We start from the raw sequence: 16,720 nt of genomic DNA, 5'->3' as shown, positions 1-16,720 counted from the left end.
TTTTCTATTCCTAGTAGGAAAACTGTATTATGTCTGGGTAATTTCATTTTTTTTAATAGAATTAATTATTAAAATTTTATTACGTTGATACTATATGTCGGAAAGTTACACCGAAAATGTAGAAAGATGGCCAGTATCTCCCCCCACCCCTGCAAACTAAAAGTAAACTACAGTCAGCAGTGTTAAAAAACAAATTAAGTTCTTAAAACATATTTTAAATTAATGTTTTCAGGACCGTTTGAAGCGTACTTTTTTTTTTCTTAATTGTTATTAAAAAACTAACAAACAAAAAAACCAGCATGCGCACTTCTTACCTTGGTACGTTAGTAGCCATCCCGGTGACGTACTTCCGGTTAACTGTCAAAGTTAGAGGCTTTGAGAAGGAAAAAAAACCAACAACGGACGAGTTCAGTTCACTAACACTGCTGACCAAGGTAACGCCGCAAATGATGTATTAAGTTGGCTTTGTTGGGGTTTAAACTTTTCCATTCAAGTCTGCTTGTTGAAACCATTTGCCGACATCATAAAGTTCGAGGACTGGACACTGTGGACCCCTCCGCGCGCTCGTGTTTATTAAATTTACCGTTGTTTATTAAAGCTGACGTCGGTACCGCGGAGCTGCACGTGATAAGCTAGACAGTAGTAGTGATTTCACTAGAACGAGCGTTTATAAAGAGTAGTGAGCTAGTCGTGATTTCTGCTTTTAGCCGTGTTTACTTGTTTTGGAGTGCTGATTTGGTCATTTCATCACTAAAACGGCAAACCAAAGTTTGTGAGCAGCGCCTACAGTGCCACAGCTTTAAATCCACAGATGAAGCAGTTAAGTGCCACGCTGACATTTAAGTGACCCTGTGAAAACATTGTATAATAAAGGCATTAACAATTGGGTAATTTCTCAGAGCCCACAGGCCTCACTATTCATTTTAAGTTCACCCAGTGACAGGTGTTTGTGTGTCATTGAGCGAAGGCAGGGGGAGACTACCAAGATCAAGTGTCCTTGTTGCAACCCTCACAAAAATAGTCAGGGGAAGATCACTGTGAGCGAGTGAGACAACTCTCAGATCAAACCAGCGTCTGAAAAATCACTGAAGGCTGTTTGTTGCCTTGCTTAGCTCCTTTCCTTTCAAGCTTTAAAACTCGTGTGATTACACGGAGCTTACACATACCAGCAGAGTAATCCACGCAGGGTCAGGAATAATGATTAACAATGCGCTTTAGTGCTAGATGACAGCTTTTTGCAGTAGTTTAAAAAAAAAAAAAAAAAAAAAAGGTTCTCTTTTTTTCATTTACAGACTTTATGACTGGTATCTTATGTACATCACTGTCCTTAATGTGTCATAATTAACTTCAGCTTTGTCTTTCAGGAAGCCATCAGAAATGTCTTTTCTATTTGATTGGATCTACAGGAGCTTCAGCAGTGTCTTGCAACTATTAGGTATTGAAATAAATATCCACATTTTCATCCATTATCATCCAATATTTGCCATTTATCTGAGTCTGAATTGTGGGTGTGGTAGGCTAAGTAGAGACCTCCCTCTCTCTTGCCACTTTCGCCTGCTTTTCCTGAAAGGACTCTGAGGTGGCCTGAAGCCAGACAAGAAATGTAATCTCTTTAGCGTAACCTGGGTCTGCCCCTGGGTTTCCTCATAGAACATACCCTGAACACCTCACCTAGGACGCACCTGGGAGACATTCTGGTCAAATTTCTGAACCACCCCAACTGTCTTTTTTCAATATGGCGGTGTAGCAGCTCTACTCTGAGACACCTTTCAGGGGAAGCCAATTTCTGCCAAGTCTCGAGCTGAGTGTCGTCCCAGCTGCTTCACACTCATCTGCAAACCGCTTCAGAGTAAGGTGGAGGTCATGGCTCTATGTTCAGATGAGATCCTGAGACCACCAAACCCTCCACCCTCCACCCCTTGGCTAGATATCCCATAAAAATAAGTCCATAAAAATCATTATCATACCTGATAAGAAAGGGCAGCCCTAGTGGAGTCCAGTATCTGCATATAGCTGGCAATGGAAACCATCATACGAAGACCCTGTAACAACAAGGACCCAGTCCTCCTGTGCCCCCACCACAGGAAACCCAGAGAGAAGCAGCTAAATACCAAGTATCCAAGTCCAGTATAAAGTCCATGTAAACTAGTTTGGTCCCACGCACGCACCCTCAAATATCCTTGAGAGGATATAAAGCTGGTCCTGTGTTCCAGAATATCAGATCTCAGCAAAAACTTAGTGTGGGGAAAAAAACCAATGCAATTTTCTATGCCTCCAGTTTTCTCAGGTCAAGGACAAAATGCTAAACAATACCTGAATCAAACCAAAAGAAAAAGGACTAAACAGCTTGACACCGATATTGTTGTTTTAGTGTTGTTTTACAAAATGGTAACATGGAGGTAGTAACTAGACAGTTTGAAGTAAATTCCAGCCTGAATACTAACAAATATCCAGATTTTCACTTTGTTTTTGGCATTCGCTCTATTTCTATAAAACATATACCAACCAGTTCTCATATAAATATGTCTTACAGATATTTCTATCGCTATTCTGGCTCCCAGTTCTTCTACCCAAGACTTCTTTTAAACCCATCAATTTGACTTCTTTCTGCTATCAGGGTTGTACAAGAAGACTGGGAAGATGGTTTTTCTTGGACTAGACAATGCTGGAAAAACAACGCTCCTGCAGATGCTCAGGGATGACAGGCTGGGACAGCACATGCCGACGCTATACCCAAGTAGATTTTTACTTGTCACATCAGGAATTAGCCATGTATGTCTTGCTTCACTGCTTATCCTAAAATCAAACCCCTCTTCCCCAGCATCCGAGGAGCTGACAATAGCTGGAATGACTTTTACGACATTTGACCTTGGAGGTCATACGCAAGGTGGGAGTAAAAAAAAAAGAAGAAAGAAGTGATTCTCAATCTTATTTTTGAGCTTTTTAAAATATTATTGATGTATTTGTTGAGGTGTTGCATAAAAATACTGAAAATTTGTGTCTTTACAGCACGAAGGATCTGGAAGAACTACTTCCCAGCCATAAATGGTATCGTGTACATGGTGGATTGTGCTGACCATATGCGACTAGCAGAAGCAAAAGTTGAACTGGATGTGAGTTAATTGTACTGATGTCAACACAGACAGCTGCCCATAGCTGCCACTGATAGGAATCATCTGTATGATATGTCTGATATGACACTTCTTTTGTGTAGGCCATGTTAACAGATGAAACCATTGCAAACATCCCTGTTCTAATCCTGGGCAATAAGATAGACCGTCCAGAGGCCATCAGTGAGGATGCACTCAGGGCAGTACTTGGTCTTCAGGGGCATACAACTGGAAAGGTTTGTACAAGAAATGTGGGACTAAATGATGATGTGATGTCTGGCAGGAGCATTAGTCATATGGTGTTCATATTTTCTGAACCATAAACTGTATTTAAAAGGTTAACGTAGCCTCTGGAAAAGTGAAACCTGTTCAAAGTACTTCAAATCTGCATTCTTTTTAATGGCCAGCAGGAGGCGACACCTCTGGTGGGAAAAAGCAGTCAGATTGTATAGACATATATGAGAAAGTGCTGCTCACTTGATCTTTGACCTCACTAAATACTTTCCTGGTGTCTTTACAGTCTGAGTTCTCATTTCATAACTTACTGAATAGAACATGACGTTCTTTTGTAAAGTATGGTCCCTTTTGGAATAAAATACAAGATAAAGCTGGCTACGCTCTAGTAGCAGGCTAGTGTTTCGCAGTCAAATCTAACTTTTGCTTGTTACATCCAGTTTAAAAAAAAAAAAAAATCAAGATGTGGCAGCCAGAATGTCAAACTGAAGGCTTCAAAACAGCACTTAAAAGAATATAAAAGGCGATGTCACAATTCTATATCAATTTCTTACTGTTTGTACACATTACTGTGTTGGAAAGACTAAAACAATCATAGCAACAGTACTTAGAGACAGTCTTCTTACTAGGCTTTTAAGACTTCAATAAATAGTACCGAGCTATTTGACATGGTGTGTTATTCTGCTGGAAGCTGCCGTCAGAAGCTGGGTATACTGTGGTCACAGTGGCTACCCACTTACTTTTCAGGAGCCAGATCGCAGATGGGTGGACTCAGCAGTCAGCCAGCCAACAATATAAAATCTGGTGATGACCTGCTCGGTCTCAGTGTATGCACTGAGTGGCGATCACATTATAAATATATAGATATTTGGATTACTGAGCAGTTCAGGGATACCTAACAAAGTGGCTGGTTAGTGTATGTGCATTCTGTTTAGTTGTCTGTGCAACAAGTCCAAATCGACCTAAAGAAGAAAAGACTTAAGGCAACCGCTGCCCCACAACGATATTTTACTGCACTTAAATTTTTTGTATAAATCTGAGACATCATTTCTGGTTCAAGACCTAAGCGTCGGTTTATTGATCCATGCTGACGAGTCAGGGAAAACCTTTTCTAATAGAGCTTAAAGCACGGTTAAAGTTTAAGATGTGCGTTGTATTTGTTCAGTGTTCATGGGCAAGGTTGCTGGATGGAGTTGTAGATTTAAAGCTGTTCTTTTTGATGTGTATTTTTGTTTCTTTTCAGGGCAAAGTGCCGCTGAAGGAGCTGAATTTGAGGCCAATGGAGGTGTTCATGTGCAGTGTGCTGAAGCGACAGGGATATGGAGACGGTTTTCGCTGGCTTGCCCAGTATATCGATTGATTGACATTTTTTTAATAGCCTTAACCAGATTTGTTCCACACAAAACTACCTGCAGTAGAGAGAGATTTTATTAAATATGCTAGTACAAAATATGTTTTGTATTTAAAAGCCCAGCATTATTCATCTGTTTGAAGAATCCTCTATTTTATCTCAGTCGTACCGCAGCAAGTCAAAGATAAGTTATGAATCATTGGCCTGTATTATTCAGACTGAGTGTGGAGAAAAGCTCCATGCTGTGGTTCTTCTACCTTTACCTAAAGCCTGTAGGGAAATGTTTCTGCCGTGTAGGACATGCCATGGCTGTGAACTTGTTTCAGACCCGGGTGTATTTTTGGCTGCTGGTGTTGGCTTACAGCGAAGGTCAGTGTAGTTAACACTGTGTGCTTAGAGCAGCTCTTCTTTGATTGAGGATGAAACATTTTTGTTGGCACGTATGCACATTATTTATTCTGTTTTATTTTTTTTCTTTCAATTGATCGTTTTCAAAAACAACTTTTTTTTTCCCTAGAAAGTGCTGCAAAAATGTGTTGCTGTAATTGTTAAACTCAATTTGCAAGCCTACCTCGGAGGATGCTGACAGTTCTTGTGATAGTATGTTTATTTTAAGGTTTACATTTAGGTTTACAAACACGGCCACTAACATTAATGATACCACAAGTGCACTGACTGACTTTTTGCCTATACTAGATATCTACGCCAGCCAAACACACCGACAGGTGACTGCACTGAAAAGACTTGAGTACTTTGTGATTGGTTGCTGCTAACAGTACGCAGTGATTTATGAGAGTACTTGGGTGGTGCTTAGCAAAAAAAGCTTATACAGTATTTTTGGATAAAATTATCTTAAAACATTATAAAATATTTTATAAGAGTGTATTTATATTTTGCAATAAAAACTGGCCTGTCTGTTACTTCGCATTCTTAATGCTTGATATAGCTCATACAAAAAAGATGTCATATTCTTGTTGGGTGTGTTGTGCAATATTTTAGCAAAATAAATATGTTTGGTAACTCTTTAAACCTTGTTTAAGAGATTTTAATTCATTTTGTTCATCCACCAAAGGAGCATCCATCTATCTATGTATCCATTCACATTCACAACATTTATTAGTCCTCCTTGAACAGGAATGTCAAACTTATTGAGCTTTAGTGGGGTGGACCAGTGAAAAGCTCCTTTCTGTCAGTGTAAAGAACTACACACTTAATACTGTATAATTATATGCGTTCCTGTGGTGGAACTTCAAGGTTTCTATTATTTAATTGTTGACTGGCTTGATTACACAGTAGAACACAGTCATAAACAGGCAAAAAAGGTTTTTTATTTATTTTATATAAAACTCCATATCAAATGCAGTTGACTTCAGCCTATATGCTGATATCAGCAAAGATATTATACATAAAAACACACATAAAACATCGTAAAACGTAAATAAACTTCTAATAGGGATATAGGAACTCCCTCTAGTTCCCTTGTTTACCATTGGCTAGAAGGTGTTTGCTTTCAGACCAATCAGGTGCAGGAACGAAGCAGAACCAGGAAGTTACGAACAGGGCGAAGAAGTCAGACGACACTGTGGGAAATATTTGCGATAAATAGTTTAAACTTAAGGTCACAGTGACTTATCTGAAGGTTTCTTCTCACTCCTGGCATGTACACATTTTAATGAGCTGCTTTTTCGAGTGTCTTAAACGCCGTTAAAACATTTGTTGATTTGCTTTGCTAGAGCATGGAGTTAAAGGACGTGGAGAGGCGCTGCTGTGTTGTCAAGGTGTCAGATGCGTCTTCGGCAAAGAAACCGGTGAGCTGCAGCGGAGTTGTTGTCCACCCTCGCACAGGAATCATCATATGCACCGGACTCCCGTTTTCACGTTTTATCATCGACGGAGACCCCCTCTACTGGGACCACGACTTCTTGCCACCTCACAGCTTCAGTGCCAAACTTCAAATCCGCGTCAGCTTTCCAACTGACACCAAGCAGAGCGCACGGAGAGCAACAATCACACCCACAAGAAGCAAAACAGCAGCAGGGCAGAGGGAGGCTGCAGCCGAGCTGCTGATGCTGGTGAACTGCGTGGAGTTTAAACACGCTTTCCAGGCAGTTTTCCAGGAGGCCGACCAGTGGCGTTTCCATTGTGATGAGGAGCTGCTCAGAGATTTCCACTTCCTCAGCTGGTTTGCTGTACTCAGGGTAGGTGTGGTGCTAGACAGCAGCCAGGATTCAGGCACCATCCCCTGGCAGAGCAGTGCGCCTCTCCAGAAGGGCTGCCCTGTTGTTGCCTGCGGCTCACCTTTTGGCTCCCTCTGCTTGGATCTCTTCATCAGCACCCTCAGCAGAGGCATCATCAGTAACCTCGCTGGAGAAGATAACGCTGTCATCCTCACAGACGCCCGCTGCCTGCCAGGCACAGAAGGTGGAGGGTTGTTTGTGGTGAAAGGTGCAGGCAGCGTGCATCTCATCGGGCTGATTGTGTCTCCATTTGGCTGGAAGGCCAATGAGTGGATTGGCCTCACTCTGGTCTGCTCTGCCCAGTTGGTCTTCAGGAATCTCATCAGCTGCCTGAGTGTCCAGGATCCCCTCAGAAATGTTTGGCTTCATCCAGGAGAGTCGGACATCCAGATGTCCACTGCTGCTCACGAGTCAAAAGCTGTTAAATACCCCACTGTTTGCTTTGTGGACAGCGGGCAGTTCTGGGGTTCAGGGGTTGTTGTCGGCTCTCGACTGGTTGTGACGTGCAGGCATGTTGTCAACAGGAAGTCTAAAGTCTGCTTGAAGTTCCACCATAGGGACAGGTGATGGCACATTTACTATCTTAAACCCCCTCCTAATTGAAGCAGAAATTAATTCAAACCTTATTAAACACTAAAATGTGTTAATCCACTAATCTTAGTCTTCTTTTCAAACCTAACACAGTTTTGGGTAGAAAAAAAACCAAGCATAAACAAGTACTAGGAACTTGCCTGCAGATTGACCTGGTTTGGATGAGAGAAAATCAAAAATATATTCAAACTTGTGCATCAAATTCTTGATTTTTAACGCCATTAAAGATGTATTCGGTACTATTATTCCAGCCTGGAAAAAAATGAGTGCAATTTATAGGCAGTAATAAACTTCTGAATGTATGGACAGTCCTATAAGCTGACATGGACTTGCTGCATCAAAGACAAAGTTAAATTCACACTTGCTTTCTGTATGGATCTACACCATATGGGATTATGGTCTTTTCCTGTTTATTTAGCAACTTCACCACATTTTGGAAGTATGTTTTGTGATCACAGAATGTGTAAGACTAATAATCCTCACTTTTTTTGGCGATTTTCTTTTCTCAGAGTCCATGATTCAGTGGGTGATGTCCTTTTTTCCACTAAAGCATCTTCACCCTATGACCTCGCTTTGGTGCAGCTCAGAGATGCTGTCCCAGAAGCTGTGGTCTCACGGATGTGTCAGAGTTTCATTCCAGGTTTGATTTCAGTCTTGTGCAGCAGAAACAGTAGAATTATTGTTATTTTTTTTATAAGCAGTTCCAGAAGAGAGTTCCTGCTTCTTTACGCTTAAAAACCGTAATGGCCTTTTCTAACTTCAGGTGAATCTGTAGTTGTCGTCGGATACGGTGGGCTGGGTCGGAGCTGCGGTCCGTCCCTGACCTGCGGCGTCCTGTCCAAAGCCATTAGCTGGAATTGCCAGCCTGTCATGCTCCAGACCACATGTGCAGTACAAGCGGGGACCAGCGGGGGTGCTGTGGTGCAGAGATGCTCAGGAGAGCTGCTGGGTAAGGAGGTCCTGCAGGAAGAAAGCCATGTGCACCTTTTGAACAGAGGGGGGCACATGATAACCACAGAAAACGTCTCTGTGCAGGGAAAAGTCAGCTGTGCTTATATCAGTGGTTCAGTCAGCACTGCTGTATTTGCGGCTTTGAATTCACAAAAAAATGTTTCTTTGTTGTGTTGCAGGGATCGTTTCCAGCAACACGCGAGACATGGCCACTAAAGTGACTTACCCACATCTGAACTTCAGCGTCCCAGTGACTGTTTTCCAGAGATTGTTGCAGCACTTTGAGCAGACAAAGGATGTTAATGTATTCAGGGAGCTGGACAGCACAGAAAAAGAAATCAGGAGGGTGTGGAGACTACAAGGTGCTCAGAGCAAACTGTAACCGAGGACCCCTGCACTACACTGACACGTGGTAGAGATGACAAATCAGAATGAATTAGATGAGACATTTGCAACTGAAAGAATAATTACTGCTTAATTGTCATCTCAGAGTCATGTGGTTAACCAGAAAATCTTTATAAGGGTACTAATGTTTACAGGCACTTTAAGTACATTTATACCTGTTTAATTGCACAATAATTACATTAAATTAAATTTTTTTCAGCTAATGTTTAGTGTTTTCTTGGTGTGCTGCTGGATTCCCAAGGTTATAAAATACATTTATCCATTTATAAAATAACAAAAAAAAAGATTACATAAACTGCTGGGATAAAAAAAGCGAATCATCCAACTTTTGATCCTTATTTATGTTACAGTTACAGCATCAAAGACACATTTCTCAGAGCATGTGTTAGGATTTACACCTGCGTCTGGTGCATACAGTTTGTTTTGTTTTTTTACCAGGCGGGGAGGAATATTCAGCATAATAGGCTGACAGGCTGCTGAAAATGATTGGTCCCTTTGGGTAGCCAGAGGACTGCTGTCGGTTTCAGGTATTCAGACATCTGTTGGCAGACGTACCCACTCACAGTGAACACATTTGAGGTTTCACCCACTGGGAAGCTACTGGTTCTGATTTCCATTATCACAGAAACGTGAAACTGAGAAATTACATTTCAGATGATTGGTTGCTGTCAGTTTTTACAATGCTAAGACGAGCTTTCTGGGCCTGAACTCCTGAGGATGTGCATACGCTCTAACATGCTGAAAGGTTTCTATTTCACTGTTCCCAGGTTGAATAGTTCACAGTGGAGTTTTCAGCAGTGTCCCGAGGAGGCTGAGGAGAGAGTTTTCTAAAGGCATTGTGCTGTTCGAAGTGCTGATATGCAGACTTGTGTCTGTATCTCATTTCTGCTGGTTTCCCATAGCTACAAGCCACACTTCACTGCAGAATGAGGTGCAGTAGGGGTAGAAATGAGCTGAGAAGAACATTGAATCCTTAAGGAGCATTTCGCACAGAGACGCATATGTTGTTTTTTTTAAATAGCATCTTATTATAGGTGCAGTGTTCGTCCATGCTGCACTGCTCATTAAAATAAGGCAAATATATAGATTTTAATTTGCTATCTGTAATCACAAATATGGCTAGCCTGTCTGTGCACCAGTAACCAACTTTGCTAGAGGGGAATTTTTATTTTAGAAGATGTAGTAATATTCTGAGCAGTTTAACGCTACTGGAAAAACTCAAAGGAGCACTTTTAATTAAGAGTATAGCATCAAGTCAGTTAAACTTCTGGGATCTTGATCTGGTCAGTTAAGTAGCAGAGGGATGTAAATCAGTTTCAGCTGCTTGGGTGGTAATGAAATTAACAACAGGTGCAGAAGAGAAGCAACGTTGAGACAACCTTTCTCACGAGTCTTGCATTTAGCCAGGGTCAGAGCCTCTGATAGCATGAGGTGATACCTGGATTCTACAGACATTACACAGGTAGTTCAAGTCTTCCAGGTTTGCTGTGTCTCCCAGCACAGTCTCTCGAGCATGGAGGAGATTCCAGGAGACGGGCAGAGAGCCTGACGAGGTCCTGTTGAAGGGCCTGAACCCATTAGCAGGACTGGTATTTGCTTCTTTGTAGAAGAAGGATGAACACTACCGGAGCTACAAAATGAGTTCCAGCAGGTCACTGGTGTGAATGTCTCTGACCAAACAATCAGAAACATACTGAGGGTGGCCTGAGGGCCTGACATCATTTAGCGGACCCTGCGCTCACTTCCCAGCACCATTAAGCCCGATTGACATTTGACATAGAATACCAAAATTGGCAGGTCCACCACTGGCACCCTGTGCTTTTCTTAGTTAAAAGCAGGTTCACCCTGAGCACATGCGACTATGTGAAAGGATCTGGAGAAGTTGTGGAGACTCAAGACTGTCCAGGACCTCAGTGATGGCCTGGCCCACATCTGGGAAGAGATTCCCCAGGACACTGTCTTCTCATTAGGAGCATGCCCCAACAATGTCAGGTATTCATACAAGCACGTGGGGGCCATAGAAACTACTGATTACCATTTTGAGTTGCTCCAATCAAATTGAATCATTTTTTCCATTTGATTTTAAGGATTTCTTTGATTTCAGCCCTGTATAGTAGGGGTGCAACGCTGCACAAAATTCACGGTCCGGTTCGATATTTTTTCGATACAAAAAAATGTTCATGCCTTTTTAATTAGTCATTCATTAAAATTATAAATATATATTTTAACTCAAAAGTACAGTTTTTAAATGTAATGTTGCTGAAACAACAAAATAATAAAATGAAAAAAAATCTATCTGATCGAGAAATCACTCATCTTTGGAAAAGAGAGTTTATTACAGAGAAATGGCTCTTTCCAAAATAAAAGCTATACTATACGCTTCTTCTGGGCTATATTCCCAGCAGCATATTAAACATATCAGGTCCCCATAAGGAGAATCATGTGCTAACGGCTGTCTAAATGACTCGGGTAAAGTTTGTAGCATGCGTGCTTGTTGTTTTTGTATGCTTCCACTTGTCTTTGCACTAGGATGATGTCGGAGTAAATGTGCAGTCATGTTCATTGTTTTCCCACTAGTGCTGTCAGCGTTAATCTCGTTAAAATGACATTAACGCCATAACGCGGCAAATCTCCGTTAACAAGTTACCAGCGTCAACACATTAACGAGCTAACTGCGCTAACGCACTAGTTCCTACCAATGTAATTGAGCATTGCGTGGCACATCCGACATACTGTTTTACTTTTGTCCATGACGCGCTTACCACCAGGGTCATATTTCACATGAAAACCAAAATAGTTCCAAACGCCAGATCTGAATGAGGGTGGGGGAGGTTCAATTTCGGCTAGCGTTGAGGCAGTTGCCATGTTGCAACGAGCTTAGCTTCTGTCTTGCTAGCTTGCGCAGCGCTCAGTGGATCTGCTCTCGACAGTGCAACCTAGGCGGAGTAGTGGAATGCAGATCCACTTAGCGCTCAACACAGACAGCATCGTCAGAAGAAAAGTTGATAAAATAAATATGCGTACGGAACCGAAAGCACTGTATCGAACGGTTCAATATCATACGAATATTGTTGCACCCCTACTGTATAGGTTGCTAACTTTAATTTTCATCAAAAGATGTGACATCCTTTTTTCCCCTAACACATTACCCAGTCCACATCATGATAGGTATCCAGCATTGTTTTCCCACTGGGATCTGATGTTTTCAATGTGTTCCAGCAATTTTTTTTGAGTAATGTAGTATCTAACAGTTTCAACTTATCGATGTTATATGGGTATTGGTGCACACATGTAGGTCAGTATTATGAAACAACAACAACAAAAAAAGTAAAACAAAAAATAAAAGCAGTTCATCCAACACAGTCTTAGGTAAATTTGTTTATCAGAGAATTCTGGCAAAATCATGAACCCATGCAAGGTGACTTTGCTGAGTAAGCTTCATCCTCTTGACGTCAGTAATGCACGTAAGCACCTTTCTGTCTGCCAGATTGACTCGCTGATATCCTGGCCAAAAATGAGATGTTCTTTTACAAACACAAACACTTATTGTAAGAGTGCTGTAGGACTTTTTTGTAAAGGATCCCTTACATTTATCAAATTTGACTTGTTCTTTTAGTGTCTCAATCAAATTTTCCCTTTGTCCAAAACTCTGTTTTATGACTAACCGTTTGCCTAATTAATCATGCCCATCGGCAATACTTATGTTGTGCTTATTTGCCATTTTTTTCACACTAACAAGGTGCACAGGAATACAATCAACTTTCTAAACCAGCATGTTATTTTTGTTATTTTATTGTATTGTTCAAAGAGCAGATTTAGAGACAAACAGCAGAAAATGACAGACTTTAGTACTGCTTTTCAATGTTCCAGGAAAAAAGGAACAAATGTCAAAGCTATGCATCAGAAAGTCGGCTTTCTTAGCTGACGTGTCATTTCAAAATATATTTGTAGTGTTTTTTTATTTGTATTTAGTGGTCTCAGTCAATAGTTCTCCAGGCTCTCTGAAGTTCTTTCTCTGGACACTGGCTGTTTTTGTTTCCGCATATGAAATATGATTCCCTGTCCCCATTTCCTCTTTTTTATATTATTTGTCACATTTTAAATATAAACTTTAAACCTGTAGGTTCGATTTTTCATTTAGAAACTGCATTTACTTGCCTTGTCTTTGTCTAATATTTAAATTGATTTGATCTGAAACATTTAAGTGTGACAAACATACATAAAATTGTACTATCATACCATTTCTCTTATTCAGAATCATGTATAATGATGGGCTGGAGACACATTTCTTTTCACATTCCTGTAGACACACACAGACACTAATCTCTCAAGGTTACAGCTGTCTACACACACAAAATCCAGACATTAGAACAAACATTCATCATCTTAATTAGATGTATATTTTGATTATATCATTAAGAATAAAGATGATTTACTATTAGCAAAAGCAAATACAGATAAACTCTGTCATAGCATTTTGTATCTCTGTAAACATAAAATGCTGGATCTTAAGACCTTGTCCTCTCTTTCAATCACACATTTCTTGATAGCAGCCAACAACCAAAGAAGAGCTTTGAATATCCTTCAAGAAGCCTGGTGAACTATTCCTGAAGACTACTTAAAAGAAATGACAAGACAAAAGTTTGCCCAAGAGAGTTTAGGCTGTGTTGAAGAATAAAGGTGGTCATAGTAATTATTCACTTTCAAGCTCATTAAAATTGTACAAACTCCTCTTATGCCTTATACACCCTATTTCCCTGTTCCCAGCTTCCTAGGAAATTAAAGGAATGAAGAGTGGTTCAAGACTTTTGCACAGTGCTATAGATATTTAGTATATATGTATGTCTATAGGATAGCCCAATATTTGCTTACCGGTGAATTTAAAGTCCCTCCGTTCTCTGTTAATGAGTTGATATTAAAACGCTAAATAAAACGAGCTATGCGGCTGGTTTCAAGGGTTCCAGTGGTGCTAAGCTCCAAAGTTCAATCTCCTGGTAACCCACATTAACACTCCTATTGAGTTCAGGTCAATCCTAATGCATGTTATGTCATTTTCAGCAAATAGAGAGCTGGGCTCCCCTTGTGCAGCCGGGGAACAAGATGCTTTGGCTCCAGTTTAGACATGAAAAGAAAAGAGAACACACTCAGTTGTACGGTGGCCACTGGAGCCACATAGATACGTTTATTTTATTCCATTTTTTTATTAAACACAATAACCAATTCACACTATGATACGATGTACACTTGTCAACTAAGCAGCATGTTCTGCTAGTCTTTCAAGGCATTGATTACGGGACTAATAGGTGACATTCTGCCTTCTGATACACACAATATATACAAGCTAAAGAGTGACGCATGAGAAACCTTTTCTTAAGTCATGAATGAGACAGAGCACTACTGTCACATAAGAGCTGAAGCATAAGAGATGAAAATGGCAAAGTCAAAAGGTGCTTTTCAATATTCTAATGTGGCTTTCTCTCTTTTCTTTTTTTTTTTTTGCCAGATTTCTGCCTTAAAGCAAAACTGGTTATCTAAATGTTGTTAATCAGCAAACATAATCGATGAAAGAGGCCAATTTGGACGACTGAAGTGCACCCGATCTCGATTTTATTCTTTTTAATGCAAAGCACCTGCAGCTTCTTAAAGTCTCCATTATGCATCAGCTAAAAACTGCTCAAAGATAGTTTAAAGGACAGACAACAGAAGAGAACAAAGATTCACAAGTATGAAGGACAAAATTCATGACACCAGACCCATAATTTCTTAACTGTGATCCCCCCCCACCCCTCCCTTGCTCTTTCTCATCCTGTAACAAGAATTACTTCCATAGCATCTGTATCTTCACCCTCCCAACCTGTGCCACTTTCCCCCCCTTTGCTTTTTTTATAATCCAGTGTTGTTCTGAGTGTGAGCGCTTGATCCCGTCCATCTCTTTGCAGGATTTGTGTGTATAAGTGTGTGTGTGTGTAAGTTTGGGACCACCAAGATGCTCCTTTAGAGATTGGTTGGCCCGTTTACCAGATATATCCCCCGTCATCCACCTCTCCCACCTCCTCTTCTTCAGCCTCCTCTGCAGTCTCCTCGGCTTCTTTCTCCTCCTCGTCTTCCCATCCAACCCCACTTCCAAAATCACCTGAATATGCCATTTCGTAATCTGCGGGAAGACGGAGAGAAAACACACGGGCATGGGAGGGGAGGGGATGCAGAGAAATCGAATTATCCGCTGTGGCCATCTTGCACATTGCAATATATTCTGTTCAGCATGCCTTCCTCTCAGTTTTGATGGAGTCCTTTCTGTGCCAGTGAGAAATGCTAAAATCAATTTAAAAACACTGACTGCAATGGCAAAAAAAAAAATAGGGGGGGGGGGTGTTTGACTTTGTCTGGATTTTAATAGCTATTTCTAAACCTTGCCAAGGGACCTATTCTTATCAGGCACAGGTTCAGTCCAACCAGTCCTCATTTATCTTGAAAGACTTTTCTCACAGCGACAAGCGGCGCTTTAGAATGCAAATGACTCCGGACACATGAATGTGGCACTTGGTCCCTACTGTGAGTTATGCTGCAGTGGGCCTCGGCCCTTTAACATAAAGAAAGCCTTGTGCAGAATGCATGCAGCGGGGACACGTGCAGAATTGCGCCGATCTGCACTGAACTCTCACTGCATTCAGCTTTCAAGTTCAAAAAATCTGTTTTTTATCGGTATCCGAAACCTTTCGACACTCACCGCAATCTGGCTTGCCACGAATCCTCGATCCGGCCACTTCTCCTCCGTTTTGGTTGACACACCAACACTCCCCCCTGTCACACTGCTGCTTCCTGTAGAAGCCGTCTTCGTCACAGCTAGGAATGAATCGACCTGCCATTTACACGCACACACATAAATAAATAAGAGCAGAGTAAGGTAAAGCGGCCTCGCCTTCAATCTCGCACAATTTCTCAGTGCGGCTCATCACACATGAGCCCAAGTGACAATGTAATGCATGCAGCATATGTGGAGGCTAATTCTATATTCCATGAAAACAAGATGTTCATGGAGGAATACCCAGAGGAAGTCAGCATGCTGCAGCTTACTGAGGTGATGTGGGGGTGGCTGGCTATCATGATGTTATAAGGGAGGACGTATAAAAAGCAGCCTGTGATCACACTTAAGTGTAGCTGTGTTTATCGGTGAGGCAAAAATTAGCCTGGTTGTAAACTTCAGAGATGGGCGGATCTGTTGTGTCACTTAATTGTGTTTTGATACATTTGTAAATGTAATGAAAAATAATAATTAGGTCTATCCAGTCTTTCGGGGGAACGTCAGCGCGTCAGGCTGGCAGACTGCCCCCTGCTCACCGCTCTGTGTCCTTGGAGAGTCTTGACTCAGAGCCCAGTCAGCAAGCCAAAATCAAAATCTGCAGTGCACACATGCACACTCACACATAATCACACACTGCTCCTCTTTACTTCTTAACATGCACGCGTAAGACAAACACAAAGATGCCCGTATCATGTTATAATCCACAGAAGGGATCAGAGACTAACCCCCTGCACCTACCAAACTTCCTCTTCCCGCCGTCTAATACTTGGATCCTCTCGAGTTCAGCAAGGCAGGGGGGTTCTTAAAAGAAGTGGAAATAAAGGCACAATTAGTCACAGAAGAGAGAAAATAACAAAAATCTTAGAGAGCTGCAACTATAATCCATGTATTTTAGGACCCTTTCTTCCCAAATAAATAACTGCACAGTCCTGGGACCTACTTTCTGCTCAGCTGCTTGGCTGACACGCTCAATCTCCGAGAGCTGTGGGAGAATCAGGCTGTCAACAAGCAGCAGAAATGTTTTTAGTGCCTTGCAGTG

General features: G+C 41.3%; 3 protein-coding genes across 3 annotated transcripts in view; 2 read left to right on the top strand and 1 right to left on the bottom strand.

Moving 5' to 3' along the window:
• The first annotated feature begins 342 nt into the window (after positions 1 to 342).
• Positions 343 to 5,724, top strand: sar1ab (secretion associated, Ras related GTPase 1Ab). Its single transcript, XM_084949033.1, has 7 exons — positions 343 to 434; positions 1,365 to 1,435; positions 2,618 to 2,737; positions 2,822 to 2,887; positions 3,010 to 3,113; positions 3,215 to 3,346; positions 4,588 to 5,724. Exons 2-7 carry the CDS (start codon positions 1,378 to 1,380, stop codon positions 4,702 to 4,704), a joined length of 597 nt encoding a protein of 198 aa, XP_084805159.1. The 5' UTR covers positions 343 to 434; positions 1,365 to 1,377; the 3' UTR covers positions 4,705 to 5,724.
• Positions 5,725 to 6,212: 488 nt separating this feature from the next.
• tysnd1 (trypsin like peroxisomal matrix peptidase 1) lies at positions 6,213 to 9,077 on the top strand. Its single transcript, XM_084949032.1, has 4 exons — positions 6,213 to 7,495; positions 8,033 to 8,163; positions 8,287 to 8,472; positions 8,654 to 9,077. The coding sequence occupies exons 1-4, from the start codon at positions 6,432 to 6,434 to the stop codon at positions 8,854 to 8,856; spliced, it is 1,584 nt and encodes a 527-aa protein (XP_084805158.1). The 5' UTR covers positions 6,213 to 6,431; the 3' UTR covers positions 8,857 to 9,077.
• Positions 9,078 to 14,027: 4,950 nt separating this feature from the next.
• spock2 (SPARC (osteonectin), cwcv and kazal like domains proteoglycan 2) overlaps positions 14,028 to 16,720 on the bottom strand; it is a 37,777-nt gene continuing 35,084 nt past the window's right edge. The window contains exons 8-10 of the mRNA XM_084948217.1: positions 16,420 to 16,482; positions 15,607 to 15,738; positions 14,028 to 15,033 (exon numbers count right to left, since the gene is read on the bottom strand). Of these exons, the coding sequence (XP_084804343.1) occupies positions 14,894 to 15,033; positions 15,607 to 15,738; positions 16,420 to 16,482 (335 nt within the window). The 3' untranslated portion in view covers positions 14,028 to 14,893. The remainder of the gene's footprint in view (positions 15,034 to 15,606; positions 15,739 to 16,419; positions 16,483 to 16,720) is intronic.

This window comes from Perissodus microlepis, chromosome 13 (genome assembly GCF_051167445.1).
Source record: "Perissodus microlepis isolate ML-2025 ecotype Zambia chromosome 13, ASM5116744v1, whole genome shotgun sequence".
Classification (NCBI taxonomy): Eukaryota; Metazoa; Chordata; class Actinopteri; order Cichliformes; family Cichlidae; genus Perissodus; species Perissodus microlepis.
The sequence above is the reverse complement of the archived record's forward strand: the minus strand, read 5'-3'. Positions and strand labels throughout refer to the sequence as shown.

What these genes read in the sequence shown, in the direction of transcription:
- tysnd1 (XM_084949032.1), top strand. Translation starts at nt 6,432, where the DNA reads ATGGAGTTAAAGGACGTGGAGAGGCGCTGCTGTGTTGTCAAGGTGTCA. An exon ending in AAGTTCCACCATAGGGACAG is followed by an intron (nt 7,496 to 8,032) that starts GTGATGGCACAT and finishes TTCTTTTCTCAG; the next exon opens with AGTCCATGATTCAGTGGGTG. An exon ending in ATGCTCAGGAGAGCTGCTGG is followed by an intron (nt 8,473 to 8,653) that starts GTAAGGAGGTCC and finishes GTTGTGTTGCAG; the next exon opens with GGATCGTTTCCAGCAACACG.
- sar1ab (XM_084949033.1), top strand. Translation starts at nt 1,378, where the DNA reads ATGTCTTTTCTATTTGATTGGATCTACAGGAGCTTCAGCAGTGTCTTG. An exon ending in CCTTGGAGGTCATACGCAAG is followed by an intron (nt 2,888 to 3,009) that starts GTGGGAGTAAAA and finishes GTGTCTTTACAG; the next exon opens with CACGAAGGATCTGGAAGAAC. An exon ending in AGGGGCATACAACTGGAAAG is followed by an intron (nt 3,347 to 4,587) that starts GTTTGTACAAGA and finishes GTTTCTTTTCAG; the next exon opens with GGCAAAGTGCCGCTGAAGGA.